This window comes from Ursus americanus, chromosome X (assembly GCF_024610735.1).
Source record: "Ursus americanus isolate L20-20 chromosome X, mUrsAme1.1.p, whole genome shotgun sequence".
Taxonomy (NCBI): domain Eukaryota; kingdom Metazoa; phylum Chordata; class Mammalia; order Carnivora; family Ursidae; genus Ursus; species Ursus americanus.
The window spans coordinates 28,678,423-28,705,765 of record NC_142164.1 but is presented as its reverse complement, the minus strand read 5'-3'; the positions used below and the strand labels follow the sequence as shown (position 1 = coordinate 28,705,765).

General features: G+C 45.5%; 1 protein-coding gene and 1 long non-coding RNA gene across 21 annotated transcripts in view; one reads left to right on the top strand and one right to left on the bottom strand.

Moving 5' to 3' along the window:
- LOC123803753 (NF-kappa-B-activating protein-like) overlaps positions 1 to 11,723 on the bottom strand; it is a 36,457-nt gene extending 24,734 nt beyond the window's left edge. For 18 of the 20 annotated variants that reach the window (XM_087859408.1, XM_087859410.1, XM_087859406.1 and 15 more), the window contains exons 1-4: positions 11,209 to 11,723; positions 8,465 to 8,545; positions 708 to 828; positions 161 to 308 (exon numbers count right to left, since the gene is read on the bottom strand). In XM_087859408.1, coding sequence (XP_087715534.1) covers positions 161 to 308; positions 708 to 828; positions 8,465 to 8,545; positions 11,209 to 11,594 — 736 coding nt within the window. In that variant the 5' untranslated portion in view covers positions 11,595 to 11,723. Of the gene's footprint in view, positions 1 to 160; positions 829 to 8,464; positions 8,546 to 11,208 lie in introns of those variants that run through there. The other 2 variants (XM_087859425.1, XM_087859405.1) reach the window with 2 other exon arrangements.
- Positions 11,724 to 11,763: 40 nt separating this feature from the next.
- LOC123803755 (uncharacterized) lies at positions 11,764 to 20,183 on the top strand. The gene is made up of 4 exons (XR_015723237.1): positions 11,764 to 11,978; positions 12,424 to 12,500; positions 14,877 to 14,950; positions 19,622 to 20,183. It is a non-coding gene; the product is annotated as an uncharacterized LOC123803755 (long non-coding RNA).
- Positions 20,184 to 27,343: the final 7,160 nt, after the last annotated feature.

Below are 27,343 nucleotides of genomic sequence, written 5' to 3'. Positions count from 1 at the left end.
ATTGTATTTGATGACATGAAAAATGAGTCCATATTTTTTTTAAGGTAGGGGTTATTTTATTATTGTGTTATTTAATATATTAAATATATATGATACAGAGATTTGGCTATCGTAATTACTGATTTGTATTACCCGGCAAGTGTACTAAAACATTTCATACCCTTAAAAAAAAATTTGCTTTCTACAAGCAAAGATCCTGGAATCCGACGCGAAGATGATGCCCGGACGGCTCCCGAGAACACACCTTGAGAGGGAGATGTAGGACGGGGCCCAGAGCCCACAGCTAAGGGCTGAGGCCACCCAGGTCTCTGCAGGGAGGAAGGAGGCGAGTCACAGCTGTGGCTACGCAGAAAGCCCGCAGCTTCGCAGGGCTAGGGGGGAGCTTCGAAGAAACGCTACGCTTCCCCCACCCCGAGGCAACACCCCGGAACCACTGCTACCGCAGGAGGGGGCCACCCGATCGTGGACACGGGAGACCGAGGACGCCTCGGCTCACAGAAGCCACTGTACCGCCACAACCCAAACCTGGGGGACCGGGGGAGACATTTTGGGTGCACCGGCAAAACTCGTCCCCAGGGCTGGGGTCGTCCTGGCAACAAGAATGGTGCTGTGTGCCAGTGTAAATAACCCGATCGGGCAACAGGTACACGGCCTCGGTCCCGCAGGAGCCCCTCTCCCTCCCCGAGTCCCAGAGGACAAAAACCCACGTCTTTCTCCGCCGCGGACTTGGAACCACTGCACGCACGGACCACCGGCCCCGGGCACGATCTCGCCGAAAGCTGCCGGGCGGCTGGAGCTGACGACCGAGCGATGCTGGGCCCTCGGCCTCTGGGGAGGGGCGAAAGGGAGGACACAGAGCCCACCGCTGGCCTCGAAGAGGGGCCCCTCTCGTGGTACCTTTGCAGACGCAGGACCCTCCCGCCGGAATGCGGTCTGCGCGTCTCCTCCACCCAAAGGGCCGGCATCGGACACCCCTGGGCGAGCACCAGCAGAACGCGCGGCTGCCGCTTCTCCGGGAGCCCCGTGAGTAGCCCCTTGCAAGTGTCCCTTCCAGTGCCCGGGTGGGCCTCAGCTTCTCGCCGGGACTGGGACTCAGCCCCGCCTGGAAGCACACTGTTCTCTCTCTAGAGGCTGACGCCACCCCGTCTTGCACGGCGGCGCGGTCCCGCTGGGGCACGGGGGGGCGGGGCGGGGGAAGATGGGGTGCTGCAGGACAGGGTGGCTCCTCGTAAGCCGGCTGCGTGGGCACTTGGGGAACTTCGGAGATGGCCGTGGCCTCCTGATGGGGGCTCAGGGACGCGGCTGCACGAAAGCAGGCCTCCTTGCCTTCCTGGAGGAGCGGCACCGTCCATCACGTGCACTCACCCCGTACCACACGCAAAACAAATACACAGAGAATAAATTCAAAACTTTATTGAAAAGACGACAAGTGCCCCCAAAGAGAGGGTCCGTGAATTTGCCCTTCTCTCGAGTACATGTCACGGGCGTTTCGGGAACTGCTCTTAACCCTGAGCGACACAGAACGGGAATGCGCTCAAAAGCACCGTGGGAAAAAACCGCCGCCGAGGCCATTGTGTGGGCAAAGGGCTCACAAGAGAGCCACCGACGGTAGGAGACCGGGAGCGAGCACAGGAGGGCAGCCGCACGGAGGGAAAGGTGGAGGAAGCCAGGGCAGGGGAGGCAAGAAGACAACAGGAAAGAGAGGCACGGGCTGCTGACGTAGCCCCAGCGGCGGTGGCTCCTGAAGAACCCATAAGCACTCCGGCTCCGGAATGAGGAGGCATGGCAGGGTCCACCCAAGTTAATGACGACGGGAGGGACCAGGGCCACCGGGGGCGTGTTTCTGAACCTCAGTGCCCTCTGGGGTCTCCTCCACTTGACCCTCCTATTCTTTTTTTTTTTTTAAGATTTTATTTATTTATTTGACAGAGATAGAGACAGCCAGTGAGAGAGGGAACACAAGCAGGGGGAGTGGGAGAGGAAGAAGCAGGCTCATAGCAGAGGAGCCTGATGTGGGGCTCGATCCCACAACGCTGGGATCACGCCCTGAGCCGAAGGCAGACGCTCAACCGCTGTGCCACCCAGGCGCCCCTGACCCTCCTATTCTTAAACCAAACCTTCAATCAGAGAGCAAAAAAGGACATTTTAGTACACTGAGCATCAGAAGTCATACAGGACAAAACACAGCAGGCTACTCTCTATGCCCTTCAGGTTGGAAACTGCATCAGGGAAGCTAGTTCCTTTTTGCTAAAACAGCTTAGGGAAGTTACCGCCACGGGCCTCCCTGCAGCTCACCCCGAGACAGCACCCACGATGTGCCAGGCTCTGTCCCGGCTCCATGCTTGGACTCTGTGCTCCCAACTGCCATATTACTCTTCCCGTCCTCAGCAGCATGTGCAGCTGAGGCACTGCTCTCTGGCCCTGCTGTGACTCTGACGCCTGGGTTGTGTGTGTCCTCACAGCTGACCAGCAGCCGTCGGGCTGCCACTAACCCCTAGTCGCTAGGCAGGCGTCACCCTACTGATGGGGGAAGCTCAGTATCATTCAAAAGTCCTGCTGATGGGATACAGCCCCCATTCTGAACAGCCCATCTTCAACAGAGAGTAAGTAACTAATCCACAGGGACGTGCTGGATCTTTCAACAGGAGCTTTCCTTTAAGAATGACTCAAGGGTCCTTCCTCTTCTGAAACCTCGTCATAGTGAGAAAGGTGGCATTGTGAGCGAGGCCTGGGCATGGAGGGCCCAGGAGCCTGTGGCTTGTCTTGCTGGGACGGGAGGACGCCGAAGCACTGGACACTACCTCAAGAGTCTAGACACTGGGGACAATGGATGTTTAGACGAACTAGGACCAGATTTCCTCAATTCATAAAATCTTTGCCCGGCCAACAGACTGAGGGCAAAGAGGCACACCGCCGTCACTGTTGTCAGCTCCCCAGCCTGCAGCCCGCACCACCCTCCGCAGGCTTTCCCGGGCTCAGCGCCCGGTCAGCTGCTCTGTTCTGCCTACGTCCCAGCACCCTGGACAGGACCCCTGGCGTCCCGTGGGGCAGGACCTCCTAGGCCCCTCTACTCAACCAGGAGAGCCCCGTCCCATCCCTTATCCTTTTTTCTGTTTCTCTATCTACTGTCAGCCCAAGAAGACTCACCCCACCCACCTGCCCACCCTGGCCTGGCACTCCTCTCTAGCAGCCCCCACCCACCATACATACCAGACATCCTTGGCCAGGACCAGCACACCCTCCACCCAAGGGCTCCTGCCATGGAGGCCCAGTCCTACACACTAGAGTATCTGCATCAGTTGCAGCTGGACCTTGCAGCCAGCTGCACCGAAAGCCTGCCCTACTCAACAGTGCTCATGCAGCTCACGACCAGGCCTTATAGCCAGCTGTGCCAAGGGCCAGCCCCACACACCAGCATGCCCACACCAGCTGCAACCAGGCCTGTCAATCAGACAGGCCAGAAGCCTGTCCCACTCACCAGCATACCCACAGTAGTCATAGCCAAGCCTAGCCGACAGCTGCACCAGTAAACAGCCCCACACATCAGTGAGTCTGCACCAATCGTGACCAGCCACAAGAGGGAGCACACAGCCTACAAAAGAGATACTCCTGGGGTACTTGGCTTGGGTGACCAGCGGGGGTTTATGCTGAGCCCCACAGACACCTTCAGGCATAAAGCCACTCCTCCAAGACTGGGACAATAGCTGATCCACCTAAAACACAGAAACAAACACTGAGACGCAAATGAGGAGACAGACAATACGTTCCAAGTGAAAGAACAAGACAAAAACCTCAGAAAAAGAACTAAACAAAACAGAGATCTACCAGATGGAATTCAAATGAATGGTCATAAAGATGCTCACTGAACTCAAAAGAATGGATGAGCACAGTGAGAATTCAACAAAGAGACAGAAAATATTTTTTTAAATCAATCAAAGCCAAAGAACACAATAACTGAAATGAAAAATACAGGGCATCAAAAGCAGATTACAGAATGCAGAACAGATTAACAATGTGGAAGACAGGGTAGTAGAAAGCACCTAATCAGAACAGCAAAAAAGCAAAAAGAACTGAATAAAATGAGGTTAAGTTTAAGGGACCTCTGGGGTAAAATCAAGTGTACTAATATTCACACTACAGTGGTCCCAGAAGGAGAAGAGAGAGAAAAGGACAGAAAACTTATTTGAAGAAATAATAGCTGAAAACTTCCCTAACCTGGGGAAGGAAACAGATATCCAAGTCCAGAAAGCAAACACCCCCAAATGAGATGAACCCAAAGAGACCAAGACACATTATAATCAAAGTGTCAACAGTTAGAGATAAAGAATCTTAAAAGCAGCAAAAGGAAAACAACTAGTTACATACCAAGGAACCCTAAGTCTATAAGCTGGTTTTTCAGAAGAAACTTTATAGGTCAGAAGAGAATAGCATGATATATGAGAAGTGCTAAAAGGAAAAAACTTACAACCAAGATTACTCTACCCAGCAAAGTTATCACTCAGAAGTGAAGGAGAAACAAGGAGTTTCTCAGACAAGCATAAGCTAAAGCTCATCACTCCCAAACCAGCCTTACAAGAAAGTTAAAGGGACTTAATTTTAAGTAGAAAAGAAAAATCATAACTACAAGTAAGAAAACTATGAAAGGAGGGGCGCCTGGCTGGCTTAGTCAGTGGAGCATGCAACTCTTGATCTTGGGGTTATGAGTTCGAGCTCTGGTTGGGTGTAGAGATTACTTAATAATAAAATTTTTTAAAAAAAGGAAAATTATGAAAGGAAAAATCTCATTGGTAAAGGTAAACACATAGTAAAGGTAGTGGATCAACCACCTACATAGCTAGTATGAAGGTTAAAAGACAAAAGTAGTAAAATCAGCTAGACCCACAATAATTAGTCAATGGAAACATAAAATAGTAAGATGTAAAATATGATGTCAAAAACATAAAACATGGTGAAGGGATGTAGTACTTTTAGAATGCATTGGAGCTTAAGTGGGCATTAACTTAAAATAGATTGCTATATACGTAAGATGTTATATATGTACCTCATGGTAACCACTGACCAAATACCTATAATAGATAAACAAAAAATAAAAGAATACAAACATAACACTAAGGAAAGTCACCAAATCTCAAGGGAAGAGAGCAAGAGAACAAAGGAACAGAGAAGAACTACAAAAAACAATCAGAAAGCGACGCCTGGGTGCCTCAGTTGGTTAAGCGTCTGCCTCCAGCTCAGGTCATGATCCCAGGGTCCTGGGATCAAGTCCCACATCTGGTTCCTTGCTCAGCAGGGAGCTGCTTCTCCTTCTGCCTGCCGCTCCCCCCTGCTTGTGCACTCTCTCTCTCTCTGACAAAGAAATAAAATCTTTTTAAAAAACCGGAAAAATATCAAGAAAATGTCTACAAATCCATACCTACCAATAAATTTTTTAAAGATTTTATTTATTAACAGAGAGAGAGACAGCCAGCGAGAGAGGGAACACAAGCAGGGGGAGTGGGAGAGGGAGAAGCAGGCTCCCAGCGGAGGATGGGGCTCGATCCCAGGACTCTGGGATCACGCCCTGAGCTGAAGGCAGATGCTTAACGACTAAACCACCCAGGCGCCCCCTACCAATAATTTTTTTTTATCAATAATTACTTTAAATGTAAACTTCCTAAGTGTTCCAATCAAAACACACAGTAGCTGAATAAATTAAAAAAAACAATACCCATCTATAGCTGCCTACAAGAGACTCACTTCAGATCTAAAGACAACAGAGACTGAAACTGAAGGGATGGAAAAAGATACTCCATGCAAATGAAAACAAACAAAACGCTGGGGTAGCAATACTTACATCATACAAAACAGACTAGAAAACAAAGCCTGTAACAGGACATGAATGACACTGCATACGATAAAGGGATCAATTCAACAAGAGGATATAACATTTGTAAATACCTATGCACCCAACATAGGAGCACCTTAATACATAAACCAATTATTAAGAGACATGAAGGGAGAAACTGACAGTAATACAATAATAGTAAGAGACCTTAACACCCCACTTACATGAATGGATACATCATTCAGACAGAAAATCAATAAGGAAAACAGTGGCCTTGACCAACACATTAGACCAGATGGAATTAAGAGATAATACACAAAACATTCTATCCAAAAACAGCAGAACATACATTCTTTTCAAGTGCACATGGAATATTCTCCAGGACTGATCCCATGTTAGGCCACAAGACAAGTCTTGATAAATTTAAGAAGACTGAAATCATATCAAGCATCTTTTCAGACCACAACAGTATGAAACTAGAAATCAATTACGAGAAAACTGGAAAAACATAAACACATGGAATTAAATAACCAATGGGTCGGGGTGCCCGGGTGGCACAGTCGGTTAAGCGTCTGACTCTTGGTTTCAACTCAGGTCATGATCTCAGGGTTTTGAGATTGAGCCCCATGTCAGGCTCCGTGCTCAGTGTGGCATCTGCTTGAAATTCTCTCTCTCTCTCCCTCTGACCCTCCCACTTGTGCACGTGCTCTTTCTCTCTCTCTCTTTAATAAATAAGTCTTTAAAAATAAACAAACAATGGGTCAATGAAGAAATCAAAGAGGAAATTTAAAAAAATACCTTGAGACAAATGAAAATGGAAACACAACAGTACAAAATCTATGAAATGCAGCAAAAGAAGTTCTATGAGGGAAATTTTATACAGGCCCAACTCGAGAACCAAGAAAAACCTCAAATAAACAATCTAATCTTACACCTAAAGGAACTAGGAAAAGAACAAAGCCCAAAGTTAGCAGAAGGAAGAAAATAATAAAGGTCAGAGTGAAAAATAAATGAAAAAGAGACTAAAAAGACAACAGAAAAGATCAATGAAACTAAGAGTTGGTTCTTTGAAATGATAAAATTGATAAAAACCTTTAGCTAGATTCATCAAGAAAAAAAGAGTGCCCATATAAATAAAATCAAAAATGAAAGGGGATAAGTTATACCCAATACTATAGAAATAGAAAAAAAATCATAAGACTACTAAGAACAATTATGTGCCAACAAATAGAACAACCAAGGAGAAATAAATTCCTAGAAACATAACAATCGTCCAAATCAGGAAGATTACACTATAGACTGATTACTCAAAAAACTCCCAACAAAACAAACTCCAGGACCAGACGGTTTCACAGGTAAATTCTACTAAATATTTAATGAGTTAAGACCTATACTTCTTAAACAATTCCAAAAAACTGAAGAAAGAACAAACTCACTCTTTGAGGCCAGCATTATCCTGATATGGAAACCAAAGACACCACAAATTAAAAAAAAAAATTACAAGCCAATATCCCTGATGTATGTAGATGCAAAAATCTTTAACAAAATATTGGCAAACCAAATTTTATACTACATTAAAAAGATCATACACCATACTAAAGTAGAAGTTATTCCAGAAATGCAAGGATAATTCAACATCCACAAATCAATGTGGAATATACCACATTAACAAAATAAAGGATAAAAATCCTACGATCATCTCAATAGACGCAGAAACAGCATCTGACAAAATTCAACAACCAAAGATACAAACTCTCACCAAAGTGAATATAGAGAAAACATAACTCAACTTAAGAAAGGCCAGATACGACAAACCCACAGCTAACATCACACTCAACAGTAAAAAGCTGAAAGCTTCACCCTAAGATCAGGAACAAGACAAGGATGTCCATTCTCGCCACTTTTATTCAACATAATACTGAAGTCCCAGCCACAAGACAAGAAAAATAAAAGGCATCCAAATTGGTAAAGAAGAAGTAAAACTGTCACTATCTGCAAATGATATATATATATAAGAAAACCCTACTCTACCATCCATGTTGTCAACTGTTAACTCAAAAAAAATCACTTTGTAAGGCTAACATGTGACACGCAATCTGCTATTAGGTTGAGAAAAAACAATTCAAAATAATATAAATGTATTTGTCTTAATACTGAACCCTTCTATGAATAGGAAATTAGCACCCCCCCGAATTACAATTTAAAAAGAACAATTAAGGGGTGCTGGGTGGCTCAGTTGGTTAAGCGGCTGCCTTCAGCTCAGGTCATAATCCCAGGGTTCTGGGATCGAGGCCCGAGTCGTCGGGGTCCCTGCTCACTGGGGGGCCTGTTTCTCCCTCTCCCTGCCGCTCTGCCTACCTGTGCTCTCTCTCTCTCTCTCTCAAATACAAATATGATCTTTAAAAATAAACAAATAAATAAAAAGGACAATTAATATGTTAAAATCAACTAGCAACATGTTTTAATCGTTAGGTATGTTCAATGTTTTTAAATTCTAGGGGGTAGCATAGCATAAATCACAAAAAAGAAGAAAAAACGTGAGCTGTACTTAAAAGTTATTCATTTAACAAAAATTTTGACAATAGTCTCTGGATTTAAACAAACGTTACATCTTTTAACAGTATTTTTTGAATCACTTACTCTGGTTCTGGATTCTTTGGAGAAAGTCCCCATACTTCAGGAGCTCCCAATTCTCCAATCCTCTCTCTCTCACTTAATCTCCTAGAAGATATAGGCATATAAATTATAACTCCATGGCTAAATGGTCTCCTAAATATATAATCAATTCAAAGGAGTCCAGTTAAGTCCTATTTTCCTATTTTAAAAGTTAAATTAATAAATTAAGTATACTCATCGTAATTTGATGTTCTTGATAGTACTATCAAATGGCACAGACTACAGACAGCCTGAGGCCAGACCAGAAATACAGCCTAAAAGGTTGTCAAGTGCATCTCTTCTGCCTCTTGCATGACCTAGCTCCTAATTGCTCATTTCGTCTTCTGCAATATGTGACACAAACAGTTTTATATTTGGAAATAACTTCTTTGTTTACATACATTTTTGAGAGTAAAGAGCAATCTCTACTTTTGATTTAGTCAAACCCGTTTTCAGAAACTCAGGAATTAATAAAGAAAATAAAAATGAAGCATTAGAAACAGAAAATAAAGAGAGCTCTGAAAATGAAAGAAAAGTTTTATTTGACAAAAACTGTCCTCAATGAGAAACAGGGTTTTTTTTTTTCTGTTTTCCCTTTAGTTCCTTTTTTTTGGAAAAGGACTATATCCTCTATCTACTCTTGGAGGACAGGAAAAATTTGTCATTTTTTTCCTTTTAATTTTGCTCACAAACAAAATACAAAAAACAAAGGCTCAATTCCTCAAAGTTTAGCTCCTTGTGATTGCATTTGTTACACACACCCACCCACCCCTTACAAAATAAATTGGTTTGACTGCTTGAATATAGTATTTTTTACTTCTTTATTCAGGAGAAAAGATTATAATCGTGCAGAATTAGACTCACGTTTCCCACTTGAAGAAAGAGCCTAAAAGGGTTATACTTATAACCCAACTTGGACTATATATGCAGGGGGAAGTATGACAGGCTGTAAGAACAGTCACGTTCTCATCCCTGCTGCCCCCAGCTTCATCTGTACTCGTAAGGTAAATTATTGATCTTCTAAATGTACAAATGCAAATTTCACCCAAGAAGTTCTGACATCTTTTGATGAGGATCGTCCAGTAGGAAGCTGGTTGCTTTTTGACGAACACAGCCAGGAGGTAACTGAAAAATTTAATTTGGAGACGTAGGTCTCCAACCTAACACAGTATGGTTTTTTATTGTTTCTGCTTCCATTCAGGAAACCCCAATAGCTAACATTCAAGGACTAATTATTATGTCCCAGGAACTAAATCATCACAACTCTAAAGGCTCAGCGCCAATTTTATCCCTTTTTAAATGGTTAAGAAATAAAGTTCAGAGAAGTTCAAGAAACTTGCTCAAGGTCATACAACTATTACACAGCAAAGCATGGCTTCAAACTCAGGCATTCCGATTCTGGAGCCCGTCCTCTTCACCGCCATCCTTTATTACTTCCCATTCTTGGGAAAAAAGAGATTTATGGAGCCGTCGCCCAGCTTTGGAATCTTAACCTGCCCCTCCATGCCTGTGCTACTCTTTTTTTTTTTTTTAAAGATTTTATTTATTTATTTGACAGAGACAGCCAGCGAGAGAGGGAACACAAGCAGGGGGAGTGGGAGAGGAAGAAGCAGGCTCATAGCGGAGGAGCCTGACGTGGGGCTCGATCCCATAACGCCGGGATCACGCCCTGAGCCGAAGGCAGGCGCCTAACCGCCGCGCCACCCAGGCGCCCCATGCCTGTGCTACTCTTAAAAATCTTTTTCGACACAGAGGACATGTAGGGGCGCCTGGGTGGCTCAGCCGGTTAAGCGCCGGCCTTCTGCTCGGTCATGATCTGCTCGGTCATGATCGGGCCCCGGGGGCGGGCTCCCTGCTCAGCGGGGAACCTGCTTCTCCCTCTGCCTGCTGCTCCCCTTGCTTGTTCTCTCCCTCTGTCAAATAAATTTAAAAAATCCTAAAAACACACACACACACAGGGGACCTGTAGAGCACCTAGTACAGCGCCTGACAGAATTTAACACTCAATAACCATTAGCTATTAAGACTTACACGATAATAATTATAACCCTTTCCCTTTCTCCTTCTTAAACTATCCACTTTTCCACCCAATACGCACTCATGAGAGGACACCTGATCTCACCCTGACCTCGGTTTTCACGGTCACACTGAGACCACCGAACAGGGCCTTTTTCCACGTAGCGTAATCAACAGTTTAGCAGGTCACTTTTCCCACATGCAATCATCTGGTCTCAGGGGTTCTTCTCCCCTCCGATTTAAACTCTTCATCCCCAGCCTTCCCGACTGGCTACACGACATTTCCACTGTACACGTCCTGTCACCTCCAACCTGTGTGATCATTCAGCAAGGTACGGTGGTACGCCTACAAAGCGCGAGGCACTGCTCATTTTGGGCTAATAGGTCTCCTTTGCCAAGAGCTCAATCGAGCGCGAAATTAAAGCACGCTTGCAAAAAAAAAGTAAGCAAAATAAAACAGCCACAACCAAGCGAAAACTGTAATTCGGGTAGGTCTGAGGCTCCCGACGGAACCGCTGCATAGCCAGGAGGCAGAAGCAGCGAAGACACCAGGGCGCGGGGAGAAGGGGCCCGAGGACGAGTGAAAACCCAAGGGGAGAAACGGGCGGAAAAAGGCGTTGTCGGGGGAGGGGGGTGGGGCTGAAGGGCTAGGCAGGGGCGCCCGGCAGAGAGCGAAAAGCGCAAGTCAGACTCCCAGTGCCCGTCTCACTCACTTCTGCCGCAGGCTCTCCTCCCTCTCCTTGTCCAGAAGGCTAGGCCACGGCTTGTCGCTCCCGTAGGGGCGCGAGTAGCCGCCATAATACGCGGTCGAGGAGGCTGACGCGAAAGGGTTGCCCCGCAGCGCAGAGGGCCGCTCCCGGGAGCGTGACCGCGAGCGGGATCGGTAGGACTGGTGTCGCGACCCCTGACTGAAGCCGCCCAGCTGATGGCTGAGACCATTCCGAGAGCACGAGTCCGAGCGCGAGCTCGAGCGCGAGCGGTGGCCCCGCGGGGAGCGGGCGGATCTGCTGGGTTTAGGGCTCCTCGACGAACTGCGACGCTTTCCCCCGGAGCCCGAGGCCTCCCCCTCAGGGCTGCGCCACCCCGACACCGGAGCCATCGCGGCCGCTGGGTCCCCTAAGCCGCTAGAGAAGGGAGCGCTCTCGCGAGCCTAGGAAGATCTCGGTTGGTCTGGTCCCAAACCCGCCGTCGCGCCACCGCCCGAAACTAAGGAAACCTTGGAAACAGTTCCGGGTACGTCGGCAAATCCCTTCCCCCGACCTAGGTGGTCCTGCCCACGAGACGGAGATGTGTGTATCGGTGTAAAGAAGTCCGTGGGGCAACCGGATCCACTCACCCTTCCGGTCCCGAGTGAGGCTGCTCCTATCTAAACTGGACTAGAGAACGAGTCTTTGCTTTAGCCTCGAGTTGAAATACCTGAAGGGAAGGGCGAGAGGCCACAGGAGACATTCCCCCGAGCGGCCGTGTGAATAACAAAGCCAATGTAACTTTACATATATACGTTGTTTGCATGTGTGTGGCTGTGTGTAGGAGTATACCACCCCACACACAATTTTTTCAAAGATTTTTATTTATTTGAGAGAGCGCGGGCGAGCACGAGGGGGGGAGGTAGAGGGAGAACAGACTCCCCGCTGAGCAAGGAGCCCCAGGTGGGGCTCGAACCCAGGATGGTGGGATCATGATCTGAGCCGGAGGCAGTCGCTTAAGCGAGTCACCCAGGCGCCCCCACAATTTATTTTTTCTTTCTTCCTTACCTTTCTTTCTCTTTTTCTTTCTTTCTTTCTTTCTTTCTTTCTTTCTTTCTTTCTTTCTTTCTTTCTTTCTTTCTTTCTCCCTTTCTTTCTTTCTCTCCCTTTCTTTCTTTTCTTTCTTTCTTTCTTTCTTTCTTTCTTTCTTTCTTTCTTTCTTTTTATTTATTTATTTGACAGAGAGAGAGATAGCCAGCCGGAGAGGGAACACAAGCAGGGGGAGTGAAAGAGGAAGAAGCAGCCTCCCAGCGGAGCAGGTAACCCGATGTGGGGCTCGATCCCAGGACCCTGGCATCACGCCCTGAGCTGAAGGCAGACGCATAACGAATGAGCCACCCAGGCGTCCCCAATTTTTTCTTTCTAACCTCAAACAAAATAAGGAGGGTTTATCAATATTGGTGGTGAGCTGTGATGTTTAAGCCGCATTTGCCCAGTTAGCTTAGAGGGCGCAAATTCTTTGTTAATAATTTGAGCCTGATACACTACAGTTAAGTTCACAGCCCAGAGAAAACTGATTATTTATTCCCCAGAAATTCATCTCCACTAATATGCACCAGCAAAAGGAATTTGTAAGCCCCTTCTTGTCCAGCCCCTTAAACTGGTCCCATCATACACTAGCTCAAGCAATACATGGTTAATGGTTATCTATTCTATTCATTTCATACTGTTTTTAAAAGAAAGAATATTTGAACACTAATTTACTGACTTTAATTTTTGAAGGTACAATGAGTTTACTATGGAAATTCAGAATCCAGTCTACTAGTAGCTAGATGGCCTTCTGGGCCTTTCCTCCTAAGAAGTAACTTATCAGACCATGAAAACTAATGCGATCAATTATTGGAAATCTCCTTTTTTAGAATTTAAGGGAAAGATGCTAACATAATGTAAATGGAAAAAGTGAACCGCACTACTGGATATCTTCTATGTAAAAACAGTTGATCATGGGATGAGCGCCAAGGACTGAACTGAGTAGGAGAAATTATATGATTTGGGGTGGGGATTTGGAGAAATTTCTAATAAGAAAGTTTTGGATGGGAGCACCTGGGTGGCTCAGTCGGTTGAGCACCTGCCTTTGGCTGAGGTCATGAGCCCAGGGTTCTGGGATGGAGCCCGCTTCTGGCTCCCTGCTCAGCAGTGAGCCTGCTTCACCCTCTCCGTCTGCCACTATCCCTGCTTGTGCTCTCTCTGTCAAATAAATAAATAAAATCTTTTAAAGAAGAAAGTTTTGGGTGGAAAACCTATCCCTAACTTGTGGGATACCAGGCTGTACACTTTCCCGTCTACTGGCTATAAAAGCCGACTTTGCAACAGCCCTTGGGCTACCTGCCCAATGGCTGGTAGACATGCACTTTAGTTCCAGCGGTAAAACCCATGCCCCAGCCCCTCTCGTTGGCATGATAATACAAAATAATTTAAAAAGTTTTAAAAACTTAACGTTTGGTATGAAGTGTGAAGCCATCTGGTCCTGGACTTTTGTTTGTTGGGAGTCTTCTGACTACAGATTCAATTTCATTATTAGTAATCAGCCTGTTCAGATTTTCTATTGATTCTTCATTCAGTCTTGGAAGAGTGTATGTTTCTAGGAATTTATCCATTTCTTCCAGATTGTGCAATTTCTTGGCATATAATTTTTGGTAGTACTCTCTTACAGTCCTTTGTGTTCCTGTGGTGTCACTGGTAACTCCGCTTTCATTTCTGATTTGATTCACCTGAGTCCCCTCTCTTTTTTTCTTAAAGGTTTATCAATTTTGTTTGTCTTTTCAAAGAACCAGCTCTTAATTTCACTACCTTTCCTATTGCTTTTTCAGTCTCTATTTCATTTATTTCTGCTCTGATCTTTATTATTTCCTTCCTTCTATTAACTTCGGACTTTGTTCTTTTAGTTCTTTTAGGTATAAGGTTAGATTGTTTATTTGAGGTTTTTCTTGTTTCTTGAGGCAGGCTTGTATTGCTCTGAACTTCCCTCTTAGAACTGCTTTTGCTGTGTTCCAAAGATTTTTTAATTAATTAATTGACAGAAACAGAGAGTGCAAACGGGAAGTGGCAGGCAGAGGCAGAGGGAGAGCAGGGATCACGACAGGAGCCAAAGGCAGACGCTTAACCAACCAAGCCACCCAGGTGCACCTTTATTTTTTAATTTTTTTCCAAATACTTTTTTAAGTTTATATTTTCATTTTAATTTGCCTCAAAGTATTTTTTATTTCCTTTGACAATGCTTTTGTCCTAAAGAACCTACAGATTCCTGCTCCTCCAGCACATACCCTAACATTAGTCAGTAAATCTTCATGGAAGGCCCAGGTGCTTTTCAAGCTGTTGCCCCTGTGCTGGGTCCGAGTTTATGCACAGGCCCTTTAGCCGCGGAGCGGCAGTTTTCTACAGCCCTCTGACTCCCCGGGAGTTCTGCCCCTCTGATGTGCAAAGCCAGACATTATATGGGATCATCTTCCTGGTGGAGGTCTCCAGGGCGGGAGGTACCTGATGTTCGGCTTAAACCCTTGCTCCCCATGGAGGATGTGCACACCTGTGATGTCCTCCCACTTGTGGGTCACTGCCCTGGGGGGTGTGGGTCCTGAACAGACTGCATCTCTGTCCCTCCTTCCCTTCTTGATGTGGCTTTTTCTTTGTATCTTTAGGTGTGCAAGAACTGAGCTGCTGGTCCTGAATTGCTCTATACATAGATGCAGCCTTGGTGTGACCATGGGAGGAGGTGAGCTCAGGATTTTCCTACTCTGTCATCTTGACCGCCCCCCTGGGCACTCATTTTTAATTCTAATGAGGTCCAAGTTCTCAGTTTTTCTTTCATGGATTGTGCTGTTGGTGTTGTATTTTTTTTTTAAGATTCATTTATTTATTTTAGAGAGAGAGACAGAGAGCGAGAGTCCGGGGGGTGAGGGGTGGAGGGGCAGAGGGAGAGGGAGAGAGAAACTTCAGGAGACTCCTGGTGCTGAGCATGGAGACCCCTGTTGGTGTCGTATTTCAAAACCCTTTGCCAGGGGTACCTAGGTGGCTCAGTCGGGTGGGGTCTGACTCTTGGTTTCGGCTCAGGTCATGATCTTGAGGTCACGATCTCGGGGTCGTGGGATTAAGCTCATCTCGGGGCTCGGTGCTCTGTGGGGGCTCTGCTTGAGATTCTCTCTTTCTCTCCTTCTCCTCTCTCCCTCTGCCCCTCCCCCCCACTCGCATGCTCACTCTCTCTCTCCCCCTAAAATAAATAAATACATCTTCAAAAAAAATTTTAAAAACTTTTTGCCAAGGCCGAGGTTACCTAGATTTTCTCCTACATTTTACATGAGCACAGACAGTCTATTTATTCAGTTCTTTGATTTCTTAAGTCAGAGTTTTATAGTTTTCCACATATAGATATTGGGATATCGCACATATTTTGTTGGGTTTATGCCTTTTATTTCAATTTTTTGGTGCTAATATAAATGATGTTGTGTTTTAAATTGTACATTCCAATTGCTCATCGCTGGTATATAGGAAAGTGATTGAGCTTTGTATATTAACCTGTGCCCTGCAATTTTGCTATGACTATTTATGAGTTCTAGGAAGATTTGTTTGTTGGTTTTTTTTTTTTTTAACAATTCTTTGGCAATTTCTCCCTAGACAATCGTGTCATCTGTGAACAAAGACAGTTTTATTTCTACCTTCCCCATCTACATACCTTTTTTCCTTTGTCTTACTGCATCAGCTAGGACTTCCAGTATGATGTTCAATAAGAGTAGTTAGAGAGCTCACCCCTGCTTTCTTCCGGATCGTAGTAGGGTAAAAGCCTCTAATTTCTCACCACTACGTATGTTAATAACTGTAGGTTTTTCATAGATGTCCTTTATCGTGTTGAGGAGCTGCCCTTACATTCCTAGTTTGCTGAGAGGTTTTTTGGTTTTTTTGAAGATTTTATTTGTTTGAGAGAGAGAGAGAGAGAGAGAGGGCACACACACAAGCAGGGGGAGAGACAGGTAGAGGGAGAGGGAGAAGCAGGCTCCCCGCGGGGCAGAGAACCTGATGCGGGCTGATCCCACGGATCACCTGAGCCAAAGGCAGATGCTTAGCCCCCTGAATCCCCCAGGAGCCCCTTGCTGAGCGTTTTTAGCATGAGTTGGTGTTGGATTTTGTCAAGTGCTTTTTCTGCATCTGATGATATGATCATGTCATTCTTCTTTAGACTGTTGATGTGATGGAGTATATTAATTGACTTTTTGAATGTGAACTAGCCTTGCATACCTGAGATAAATCCTAGTTGGTCATAGTATATACTTCTTTTCATACATTGTTGGATTTGATCTGCTAATATTTGGTTGAGGATTTTTACATGAGAGTAATTGGTCTTTGGTTTTCCTTTCTTACAATGTATTGTCTGGTTTTAGTACCAGGGTAATGCTGACCTCATAGAACAAGTTAGGAAGCATTCCCTTGGTTCTATTTTCTAGACCAGATTATAGAGAATTCGTATCATTTCTTCCTGAAACATTTGGTAGAATTCCCCCGGTGAACCCATTTGTGCCTGGTGCTTTCTGTTTTGGAAGGTTATTAATTATTGATTCAATTTAAAATAGATATAGGCCTATTCATATAGTCTATTTCTCTTTTATGAGTATTGTTAGATTGTGTTTTTCAAAGAATTGGGCCATTGTTTCTAAGTTATCAAATTTGTGGCCAGAGTTGTTCATAATATGCTTTTATTATCCTTTTAATGTCAGCAGAATCAGAAGTGATGTCCCCCTCTCATTTCTGATGGTAGCAATTTGTGTCTTCTCTCTTTTTATCTTGGTTAGCCTGAACAGATACTTATCACTTTTATCAATATTTTCACATAACCAACTTTTGGATTCATTGATTTTCTCTATTGTTTTCTTGTTTTCAATTTCACTGATTTTTGCTCTGATTTTTATATCTTTTCTTCTGCTTACTTGGATTTAACTTGCTCTTCTTTCTCTAGGTTCCTAAGGTGGAAACTGAGATTATTAATTTTGGATTTTTCTTCTTTTCTAATATATGCATTCATTGTGACGAATGTCTCTCCATGCACTGATTTCCTTTGCATCCTCAAATTTTGACAAGTTGTGTTTTCATTTCCATTTAGTTCAAAATGTTTTTTTTTAATTCTCTTGAGGTTTATTCTTTGATCCATGTGTTATCTAGAAGTGTGTTTTATGGCCCAGGACATAGTCTATCTTAGTGAATGTTCCATGTGAGCTTGAGAAGGATAAGCATTCTGCTGTTGTTGAAGTATTCTATAAATGTCATTTAGATCTGGTTTATGGATGGTGCTCTTAGTTCAATTATATTTGATTCTACTGGTTTTCTACCTGCTGTCTTTGTCAGTTTGTAACAGAGGGGATGTTGAAGTCCTCAAGTACAATAATGGATTTGTCTATTTCTCCCTGCGGTTCTGTCAGTTTTTGACTCATGTATTTTGACACTGTGTTGTTAAGCATGTACACATTAAGGATTGGTGCCTTCTGGAAAATTGAGTCTTTTGCTGTTATGTAATGCCCCTCTTTATCCCTGATAATTTTCCTTGTTCCGAAGCGTGCTTTGTCTGAGATAGTGCAGCTTTGTTTTGCTCGGTGTTGGCATGATATATCTTTCTCAATGTCTTTACCTTTAAGCTATCTGTGTCTTTGTATTTATTTATTTAAAGATTTATTTATTTATTTGAGAGAGAGAGAGCACAATCGGGAGGGGCAGGGAGGAAGGAGAGAGAATCTCAAGTGAACTCCATGCTGAGTGTGGAGCCTGATGCAGGGCTCGATCTCACAAATCTGAGATCACCCCCCGAGCCGAAACCAAGAGTTGGATGCTTAACCATCACTCAAGCACCCCTGTCTTTTATTTATTTATTTATTTATTTATTTATTTATTTATTTATTTATTTATTTATGATTTCATTGGTTTATTTGAGAGAGAGAGAGCACACAAGCAGGGGGAGTGGCAGGCAGAGGGAGAGGGACAAGCAGGCTCCCCACCAAGCCGGGAGCCCAACGAGGGGTTTGATCCCAGGACCCTAAGATCACAACCGGAGCCAAAGGCAGACGCTTAAGTGACTGAGATACCCAGGTGCCCTGTGTCTTTATATTTAAAGTAGGTTTCTGGGGTGCCTGGCTGGCTCAGTCAGAGGAGGGTGTGACTCTTGATCTCAGGGTTGTGAGTTCAAGCCCCATGTTCGGTGTAGAAATTACTTAAAATCTTTGAAAAATAAAAAAATTAAAAACAAGTAAAGTAGGTTTCTTTAGGTGACATGTAGTTGGCTCTTGTTTATTTTTTTATCCAGACTTACTGTCTCTTTTAATTGGCATATTTAGACTATTCACATTTAAAATTATTCTTGATATATTTTGATTAATATCTACCATTTTTATGATCATTTTCTATTCTTTGTTATTGTTCTTGGTTTCTATTTTGTCTTCCACTCTTTTTCTGCCTTCTCTGGTTTTAATTGAACTTTTTATTATGATTCAATTTTCTCTCCTCTCTTAACATCTCAGTAACACTTAGAAATTTTTTTTAGTGGTTGCCCTAGAATTTGCAATATACATTTACAACAAATAAGTCCACTTTCAAGAAACACTAGATCATTTCACTGGTAGCACAAGTACCTTATGCGGAGTGTGGCCAGTTCCTTTCTCCTGTCTTGTATAACTGTGCTGTCATTCCCTTCACTTATCCATATGCTATAATCACTGAATACATTTTTGCTATTATTCTTTTGAACAAACCATTATCTGTTAGATCAACTAAGAATATTATAAATAGGGGAGACTGGGTGGCTTAGTTGGTCAAGCATCTGCCTTTGACTCAGATCATGATCCTGGGGTCTTGGAGTCGAGCCCAGCCTCAGGGTCCCAGGAGCCTGCTTCTCCCTCTCCCTCTGCCACTCCCCCCTGCTTGTGCTCACTCTCTCTCAAATAAATAAATAAAATCTTAAAAAAAAAACAAAACAACCACAGGGGCACCCGGGTGACTCAGTCAGTTAAGCGTCTGCCTTCAGCTCAGGTAATGATCCTAGGGTCCTGGAATCGAGTCCCGCATCAGGCCCCTTGCTCATTGGGGAGCCTGCTTCTCCCTCTGCCTGCTGCTCCCCCTGCTTGTGCTCTCTGTCTCACTCTCTCCCTCTGTCAAATAAATAAATCTTTAAAAAACAAAAAAGAAAAAAAGAAAAACAACCCCACAACATACAACTCTTTATGCCACTGAGATATTAAACTCCAGTGGGAGAACCTATTTTTTTATTAGTAAAATATTTTAAGAAAGTTACCACTGCAGCGTCTTCTTCGGTTTACCCTTAGAGAGCATCTACTACGTGCTAAGCTTTTGACTGTAATTCCTGCCTTGTCTCTCTCCTCCCACCTTTAATATTCTTTAATGGTTTTTCCAGCTCTTGAATGTGGGTCTAGCTGATGAACTGCACCGGTATCTTCTGCTGCCGCTAAGCCTGGTAACAAGATGAAGAAATGTCGGTATCTTGACAGCAGACCATCAGTGTCCAGCTGCCTCTGCCCCCGACAATCTAGGGACAGTGTTGTCCTGGTTGTGGGGGAAGCTGAACGTGATGAAAGCTTCCGGAGTCTAAAGTAAATATTCAGGGGCGCCTGGGTAGCGCAGTCGTTAAGCGTCTGCCTTCGGCTCAGGGCGTGATCCCGGCGTTCCGGGATCGAGTCCCACATCGGGCTCCTCCGCTGGGAGCCTGCTTCTTCCTCTCCCTCTCCCCTGCTGTGTTCCCTCTCTCGCTGGCTGTCTCTCTGTCACATAAATAAATAAAATCTTAAAAAAAAAAGTATTCAGGGGCGCCTGGGTGGCACAGAGGTTGAGCGTCTGCCTTCGGCTCAGGGCGTGATCCCGGCGTTATGGGATCGAGCCCCACATCAGGCTCCTCCGCTATGAGCCTGCTTCTTCCTCTCCCACTCCCCCTGCTTGTGTTCCCTCTCTCGCTGCCTGTCTCTCTCTCTGTCAAATAAATAAATAAAATCTTTAAAAAAAAAAGTATTCAATAGGAGCAAGTTGGATTTTAAAACAGGTTTCCCTCAAAGATATCTAAGGGGTTATTCATCTTCGGAAAACCTCTTGAGAGTTACAAAGATGACCTGACAAGGAAGTCCTGGGCATTGTGGCTTCTTACTAGAACATAAGAGTTGCTGACGCCCCGGATACTGCCTTGATATTTTAGCCTGTAGAGTTAAGGAAAATTTAGACAAACTGGGTCTAAATTCACTAAATCTCAAGACTGCCAGATCTGTATCCCATTTCCGCGACTACACTCATATGCATACCATGGGACAAAGCTAATAACTCATCCTGGATTTTGGTTTTCACCAATACTCTCTTAAGATAACTTATGATTTTCTCTGGTCTCAAATGGTAGTCTTTTGACCTACAAATTAGACATTACTGCCTGAACACGTGAAAAACTATTTCAAATTAACACAGGTAGGAATCTGGCCTAAATTGAAAGCCTCGCCACCAACACCAAATTCCATAAAACCCATCTCTTCAAAATAGTACGATCGAAAAACATATCCTTAGAAATTCCTTGAGAATATTCACTCATGAAGTTCGATTTGTGCCATATCTGCAAGGTATGTTTGTATGCAATTCTTCTCTAACCTTTTCACTCTTCTTAACTCAGTGAAACTTTTTTCAAGATTGTTATTTCCCAGGTTTTAGCATAAAAATTGTTCTCATTTGCTTCAATTTTTAGACAAATGTCCAGTTTCCTCCAACCTCCACTATAATGTATTTTAAGCAATGTTTTCAGGCTAACACATGAAAGTATTTCAGAAAATTAAAAGGTAGGGCTGCCGCTGTCTACAGTGCTTTACTACAGACTAAAGCAACAACAGGAGAACCAGGCACTTGGACTTGAAATTTATCTCCCTGGGGGGCACCTGGGTGGCTCAGTCAGTTGAGTCTATTGGTTGAATCTTGGTCATGATCTCAGGGTTGTGAAATGGAGCTAGTGTTGGGCTCCAAACTCAGTGGGGATTCTGCTTGAGATTCTCTCTCACTCTCCCCCGTCTACCCCTCCCCCTGTTCATGCGCTCTCTCAAATAAATAAAGTCTTTATGGGGCACCTGGGTGGCTTGGTTGGTTGGGCATCTACCGTCAGCTCGGGTCATGATCCTAGGGTCCCAGGATTCCTGGATCAAGCCCCGATTTGGGCTCCCCGCTCAGCGAGGAGTCTGGTTCTCCCTCTGACCTTCCCCGCTCTTGTGCTTTCTCTCTCTCTCAAAAGAATAAATAAAATCTTTTAAAAATTAATTCTTTTAAAAAACAAGAAATAAAAGCTATCTCCCTGCATCAGTCTCGGTGTAAATGAACAGACATTACTCATATAGTGTGTTCTCTGTGTGGGAATAATTCCCTTACCCCAAGGCCTGAATATTTATAAATCCACTTTTTTTGTGGATTTAGCTAAGAACTTATGCCTGGTTTTAAATATTTAAAATAACAGTACAGGGGCACCCGGGTGGCATGGGACTTCAGCTCTGGTCATGATCTCAGCATCCTGGGATCAAGCCCCCGCCCCCCATCAGGCTCTGGCACTCAGTGGGATGTCTGCTTCTCCCTTTCCCTCTGCCCCTCCCCCTGCTCTCTCTCTCAAATGAATAAAATCTTTAAAAAAATAAAAATTAAAAATAACAATATAGTCTAATCCTCTCTTAGCCTAGGTCTTCTTGTGTTAATGTGCATACTTCCCAGATTTGACCCAGCCCCAACATGACTCCACCCAGAATTGCTCCCTGAATGATACTCGTTAGAAAGAGCTGAACTTTATTTATATTTAATTTTGTGCAGGAAACAAGACAAGCAGTTTAATTCTCTTTTATTTTATTGTTTTCCTTTAACGGTAATGGGCAACTTCCATAAAGTGGGATTTACTTATCCCATTTTCCACTCACCAAAGCCCTAAAATTCAAAACTTACTACCCAAACATGGAATAGGCAACCAAAACAACTTGAGAATGTCTAGAACAAAAGCTTTTAACTCCTGAAGCAGGTTTTAGAATGGCTGCCCAGCCGAATCGCTTTTTTCACGTTTACTGACTTCCATCACATCTATGGGTATGGAAAGCTTCTTTCTGAGGGAAGAAAATTGCAAATATTTAGTATCTGGAGTTGTGGATGAAATGAGATATACAATGTACATTTCATGCTTGTTTTTAAATTTATATTTCCCCCCAACTCCCCAGCACACATTTCTTTAATACCCAAGGCCGGGCTTGCTTTAGGGACAATCTTCCTTTGTGTACACAATTTAAGGGTACCTTGAAAAACTTCAGAATTCAAGATTAACAATTTTAATGTAGTATTTAAAAGTCAAGACTAATGCACAAAAAATTCCGGGACCACCAAATTATCAAAATGTTAAATAAAGGCAAGATCCACCCCTTCACTCGCACAACCGCGCCTCATTTTGCACCCTGATGTCACTCCTGATCCTGATCGCGATCGTGATCCAATAGAATGTTATTTACAAAAACAGGAGCCCGACCCGAGAGTTTCCTGACGATTCGTTTATATACTGCATGAAAATATTTACCTTGATGCCCACGGGGGCATCGTCCCCACCTTGGAAAGAGCTCGAGGCCCCCTAGGTAGCTTTGGCTTTGGAGGCGGGGAGAGAGACCTGGGAGAGAGCCCAGGGCGTCCCCGAGGGTCCTAGAGATGGGGGGGGGGGGCGCCAGAGCAAGCCACTCACCGCCCGAACACGTCGGGGTATTGAGTGCGTTGGAAAACGCTCTCCAGCTCCTTCAGTTCTAGCCGGGGGAACGCGCTGCGGTGGAGGCGTTGCTGCGGCTCCTGGGGCTGCGGCCCCTCGGCGGCCGCCTGGGCCTCGTCCTGCTGCTGCTGCTGCGGGGGCTCTTGCCCGCAGCCGCCGCCCGTGTGGTTCTCGTCGTCCACGGGGCCCGCTGCTCCCGCGCCACCGTGGCTTTCTTCTCCTGTCGCGGCTTCCTGCTCAGGTTCGGGCCAGAGCTCCTTCTCGACGTCTCCTCCCGTTACGGAGACCACCGCAGGCTTCGTATCTGGAAAAGAAAAGAGAGATCAGGGCGCTGGAGCCCAGGGCGCGTGGGACGGCGACCTGAGAGCGGCGACATCTGCCGCGCCACTGCGGCGTCCCGTCCACTCGCCTCCCCCGGGGAAAGGCCGTTTCGTAGACTTCGCCAAACCCGCGTCCCGGTTCGCGCACTCACCCAACGGTTCTCCTCCAAGTTCATCGACTTCCAGGATGCGGCAAGCGGTGCCTTCTTGGCTGCTCTCGGGCGGAGGCTCCATGTCCAGAACGCCTCCACAGACTCGCGCGGCGGCCCGCGGAGACTCCGGGGTCCGGGCCTGTCTCTGTGCGGGGTGCGGTTTACTACGCCTCTACCTCAGCTTCAACGTCCGCGCGCTCTTAGACGCCGTCGATCCCCGTTACTTCCAACGGCCAGGTGTGTGGTGGGCGGGACTTGTCGGGGCGAGCACGAGGCCGGGGCGTGGCCACGAAGTAGGCGGAGCGTTTGCCGGAAGGGTGCTACCGCCAGGGGGCGCGCGCGCGGGGGGGGGGGGGCGACAACTCCCGACTCCCGCGGGGCACTGCCTTGGCGTGGGGGGTGGTGGGTGGTGCCAGCCAGCCGGGGGCGGGGAAGGGGTGGGGAAGGAAACTTCCCACAGCTCTCCCGAGCCCTGGGAGACGCGTTGGGAGAACGTCTCGCCGCCTGCCCTCGCTGCACGCGGGTCGGTGCAGGGTTCTCGCCCTAAGCTCCTGCAGGGCGAGGGACGCAGAGGTAGGGCTGGAGAAGTTGCGGGGGGGCTTCGTGGCAGCCCCAGCACTGAAGCGACGGTATCCCCGTCCCCGTGTGGGCTCTGAGCACGACTCTCCCCTCCGGCAAGTCAGTGACCAATGGATGGGACTCTGGTTGGGTTCCGTTCGCACCCAGAGTCCACGAACCGGGCTAGTGACCGGACGAAACGATTAGCTAGAGGGCTGCTTGCTCTGGGTTTTTGCCATACGCGCGGAAAGTGGAGCCCATCAAGCTCTCCTGGGCGCTCCGGAGCGGCAGCTTGAGGTTGGGTTTTACAGAGCACTGTGGGTGCTCGGATGCACGCTCTAAGAAACCCAAACCTCCCTCTTGCGATAGGAACAAATACCCCAGATTTGTATTAAGGAATTCACATCAAGAGTAGAAATGGAGAAACCTGTCCACTGTTTTGAGCATCCAAGAATGCTTGCGCTGCACGTGCTGGACGCGACTGTGGGGCTTACACCCTCTGCCGGCTGAGCTCCGCTTCCGCGCCCCCGCTGCAGGTCCTCTGCAAAAGCGCACGTGTTTCTGGGCTGGGCAGGTGCTGGGGACTTGGGTTAGTTCCCACTTTTTTTTTTTTTTAAGATTTTATTTATTTATTTGACAGAGAGAGACAGCCAGCGAGAGAGCGAACACAAGCAGGGGGAGTGGGAGAGGAAGAAGCAGCCTCCCAGCAGAGCAGGGAGCCCCAGGCGGTGCGGTGCTCGATCCCAGGACCCTAGGATCATCACCTGAGCCAAAGGCAGATACTTAACGGACTGAGCCACCCAGGTGCCCCATGTTCCCACTTTTTTATTCTCCTCCACTTTCTCCTGTTTCTCCTCCTCCTCTTCGTCTTCCTCCATCTCCCTTTGTCTAGAACTGTCTTCCAGAGCTCTAGCTCTCCACTGATAAATATCAAATAAAGAAGAGCCAGGGCAGATTGAGGGCTCTGTTTCTCCCTTAAAGTGATGTTTTGCATAGTGTCCAATACCGCTAAATGACAGCCGCTGTGCACCCTGCTACTTCCCTCTGACTACAGTTAGGAAAAAAAATATATGTATATACCCAGTGCCCAATAACTTGCTGGACCTGGTGCGAGGAAAAGCTAACTTATACTCTGGTGAAAGATCAGCAATCACGTAATGATCCGTATCCGAAAGACATCAGCATCCTAGTCCCTCAAGGAACAGATTAACTATTCAGTGCTGTCCTTTGGGATGGTAAGCTCCAGAGTCATCACTTCTTATAAACACCTTCCATTCATACAATCCAATTTTTAAGAAGTCCAATTATTTTGATGGTTTTCAATTTTATCCGTTTCTCAAGGATGGGTGAAGAATTCATAGAATTTCGAGAATGATAAAAGTCATGTTTTTAACTGTGTCCCTATGATTTCTTTTTACTTTTTTAAAAAAAGATTTCATTTATTTATTTGTCAGAAAGAGAGAATGAGAGAGAGCAGAGGGAGTGGCAGGCAGAGGCAGAGGGAGAAGCAGGCTCCCTGCCAAGCAAGGAGCCCAATGTGGGACTCGAGCCCGGGGCCCTGGGATCATGACCAGAGCCGAAGGCAGACGCTTAACGACTGAGCCACCCAGGTACCCCACAATTCTTATTTTTTTAAATATTCAGTGAATAATGTAGATAATGACAGTTACACGGAGAGATTTAAATAGAATTAACCATATAAAAGCAGAATAAATATTTGAAGCCAAAAGGCTAAAAACATATTTTTCTTACGTATTAGTCTTAATCAGAACCACAATGAGGGGCACCTGGGTGGCTCAGTCGTTAAGCGTCTGCCTTCAGCTCAGGGCATGGTACCGGGGTCCTGGGATCGAGCTCCTCATCCAGCTCCCTGCTCCGCTGGGAGCCTGCTTCTCCCTCTCCCACTCCCCCTGCTTGTGTTCCCTCTCTCGCTGGCTGTCTCTCTCTCTCTCTGTCAAATAAATAAATAAAATCTTAAAAAAAATAAAAACCACAACGAGATACTGTTTCACACCCAGGAGGATGACTATTATCCACAAAATAGAAAATAAGAGGTGTTGGTAAGGATGTGGAGAAGTTGGAACCCTGTGCATTACTGGTGGTGATGTAAATGGTGTAGTCACTGTGGAAAATGGTATGGCAGTTCCTCAAACACTTAGTCAGAATTACCATATGATCCAGCAATTCCACTTCTGGGTATACAACCCAAAGAACTGAGAGCAGGGACTTGAACAGATATCTGTATACACCTGTTCAGAGCAGCATTATTCACAATAGCTGAAAGATGGAAACAACCCAAATGTCCGCTGATGGATGAATGGGTAAATAAAATGTGGTATATACATACAACAAAATATTATTCAGCCTTAAAAAGGAATGAAATTCTGACACATGCTACAACATGGATGAACGTTGAAGGAATCAAGCTAAGTGAAATAAACCAGACACGAAAAGACAAATATTGAATGATTCCATTTATCTGTGATACCTGGAGTAGTTCAATTTGTAGAAACAGAAATTAGGGGCGCCTGGGTGGCTCAGTCGGTTGGGCGTCTGCCTTCGTCTCGGGTCATGACCCCAGAGTCCCGGGATCAAGCCCCGCATCGGGCTCCTTGCTCAGTGGGGAGTTTGCTTCTCCCTCTGCCCCCCCACTTGCTTGTGCTCGCTCTCTCTCTCACTCTTCAAATAAATAAAATCTTTAAAAAGGAAGGAAGGAAGGAAGGAAGGAAGGAAGGAAGGAAGGGAAAGTAGAATGGTAAGGAAACCTGTTGGTTCAGTCGGTGGGGCATGGAACTCTTGATCTTGGGGTTGTGAGTTCAAGCCCCATGTTGGATGTAGAGATTACTTAAAATCTTCAAAAGAAAGAAAGAGAAAATAGAACGGTAGTTTCCCAGGGTCTGGGAGAAGTGGTACTGGGGAGTTATTGTTTAATGGGTATGGAGTCTCAGTTTGGGAAGATGAAAAAGTTCTGGAGATGGATGGTGGTGATGGTTGGACAACAATGTGAATGCACTTCATGTCGCCAAACTGCACCCATAAAAATGGTTAAGATGGTAAATTTGCTTTATCTGTATTTTATGACAAAATAATAATAGTCTTATTTCTTTTTAAAAACATTTTATTTATTTATTTATTTATTTATTTGAGAGAGAAAGTGCACAAGCCAGGGAAGGGGCAGAGGGAGAGGGAGAAGCAGACTCCCCGCTGACCGGGGAGCCTGATGCAGGGCTCAGTCCCAGGACCCTGGGATCATGACCTGAGCTGAAGGCAGACGCTTAACCGACTGAGCCACCCAGGAACCCCTATTAGTCTTAAATCTTGTTGGAATAATGATTCTGTACTGTGGATAT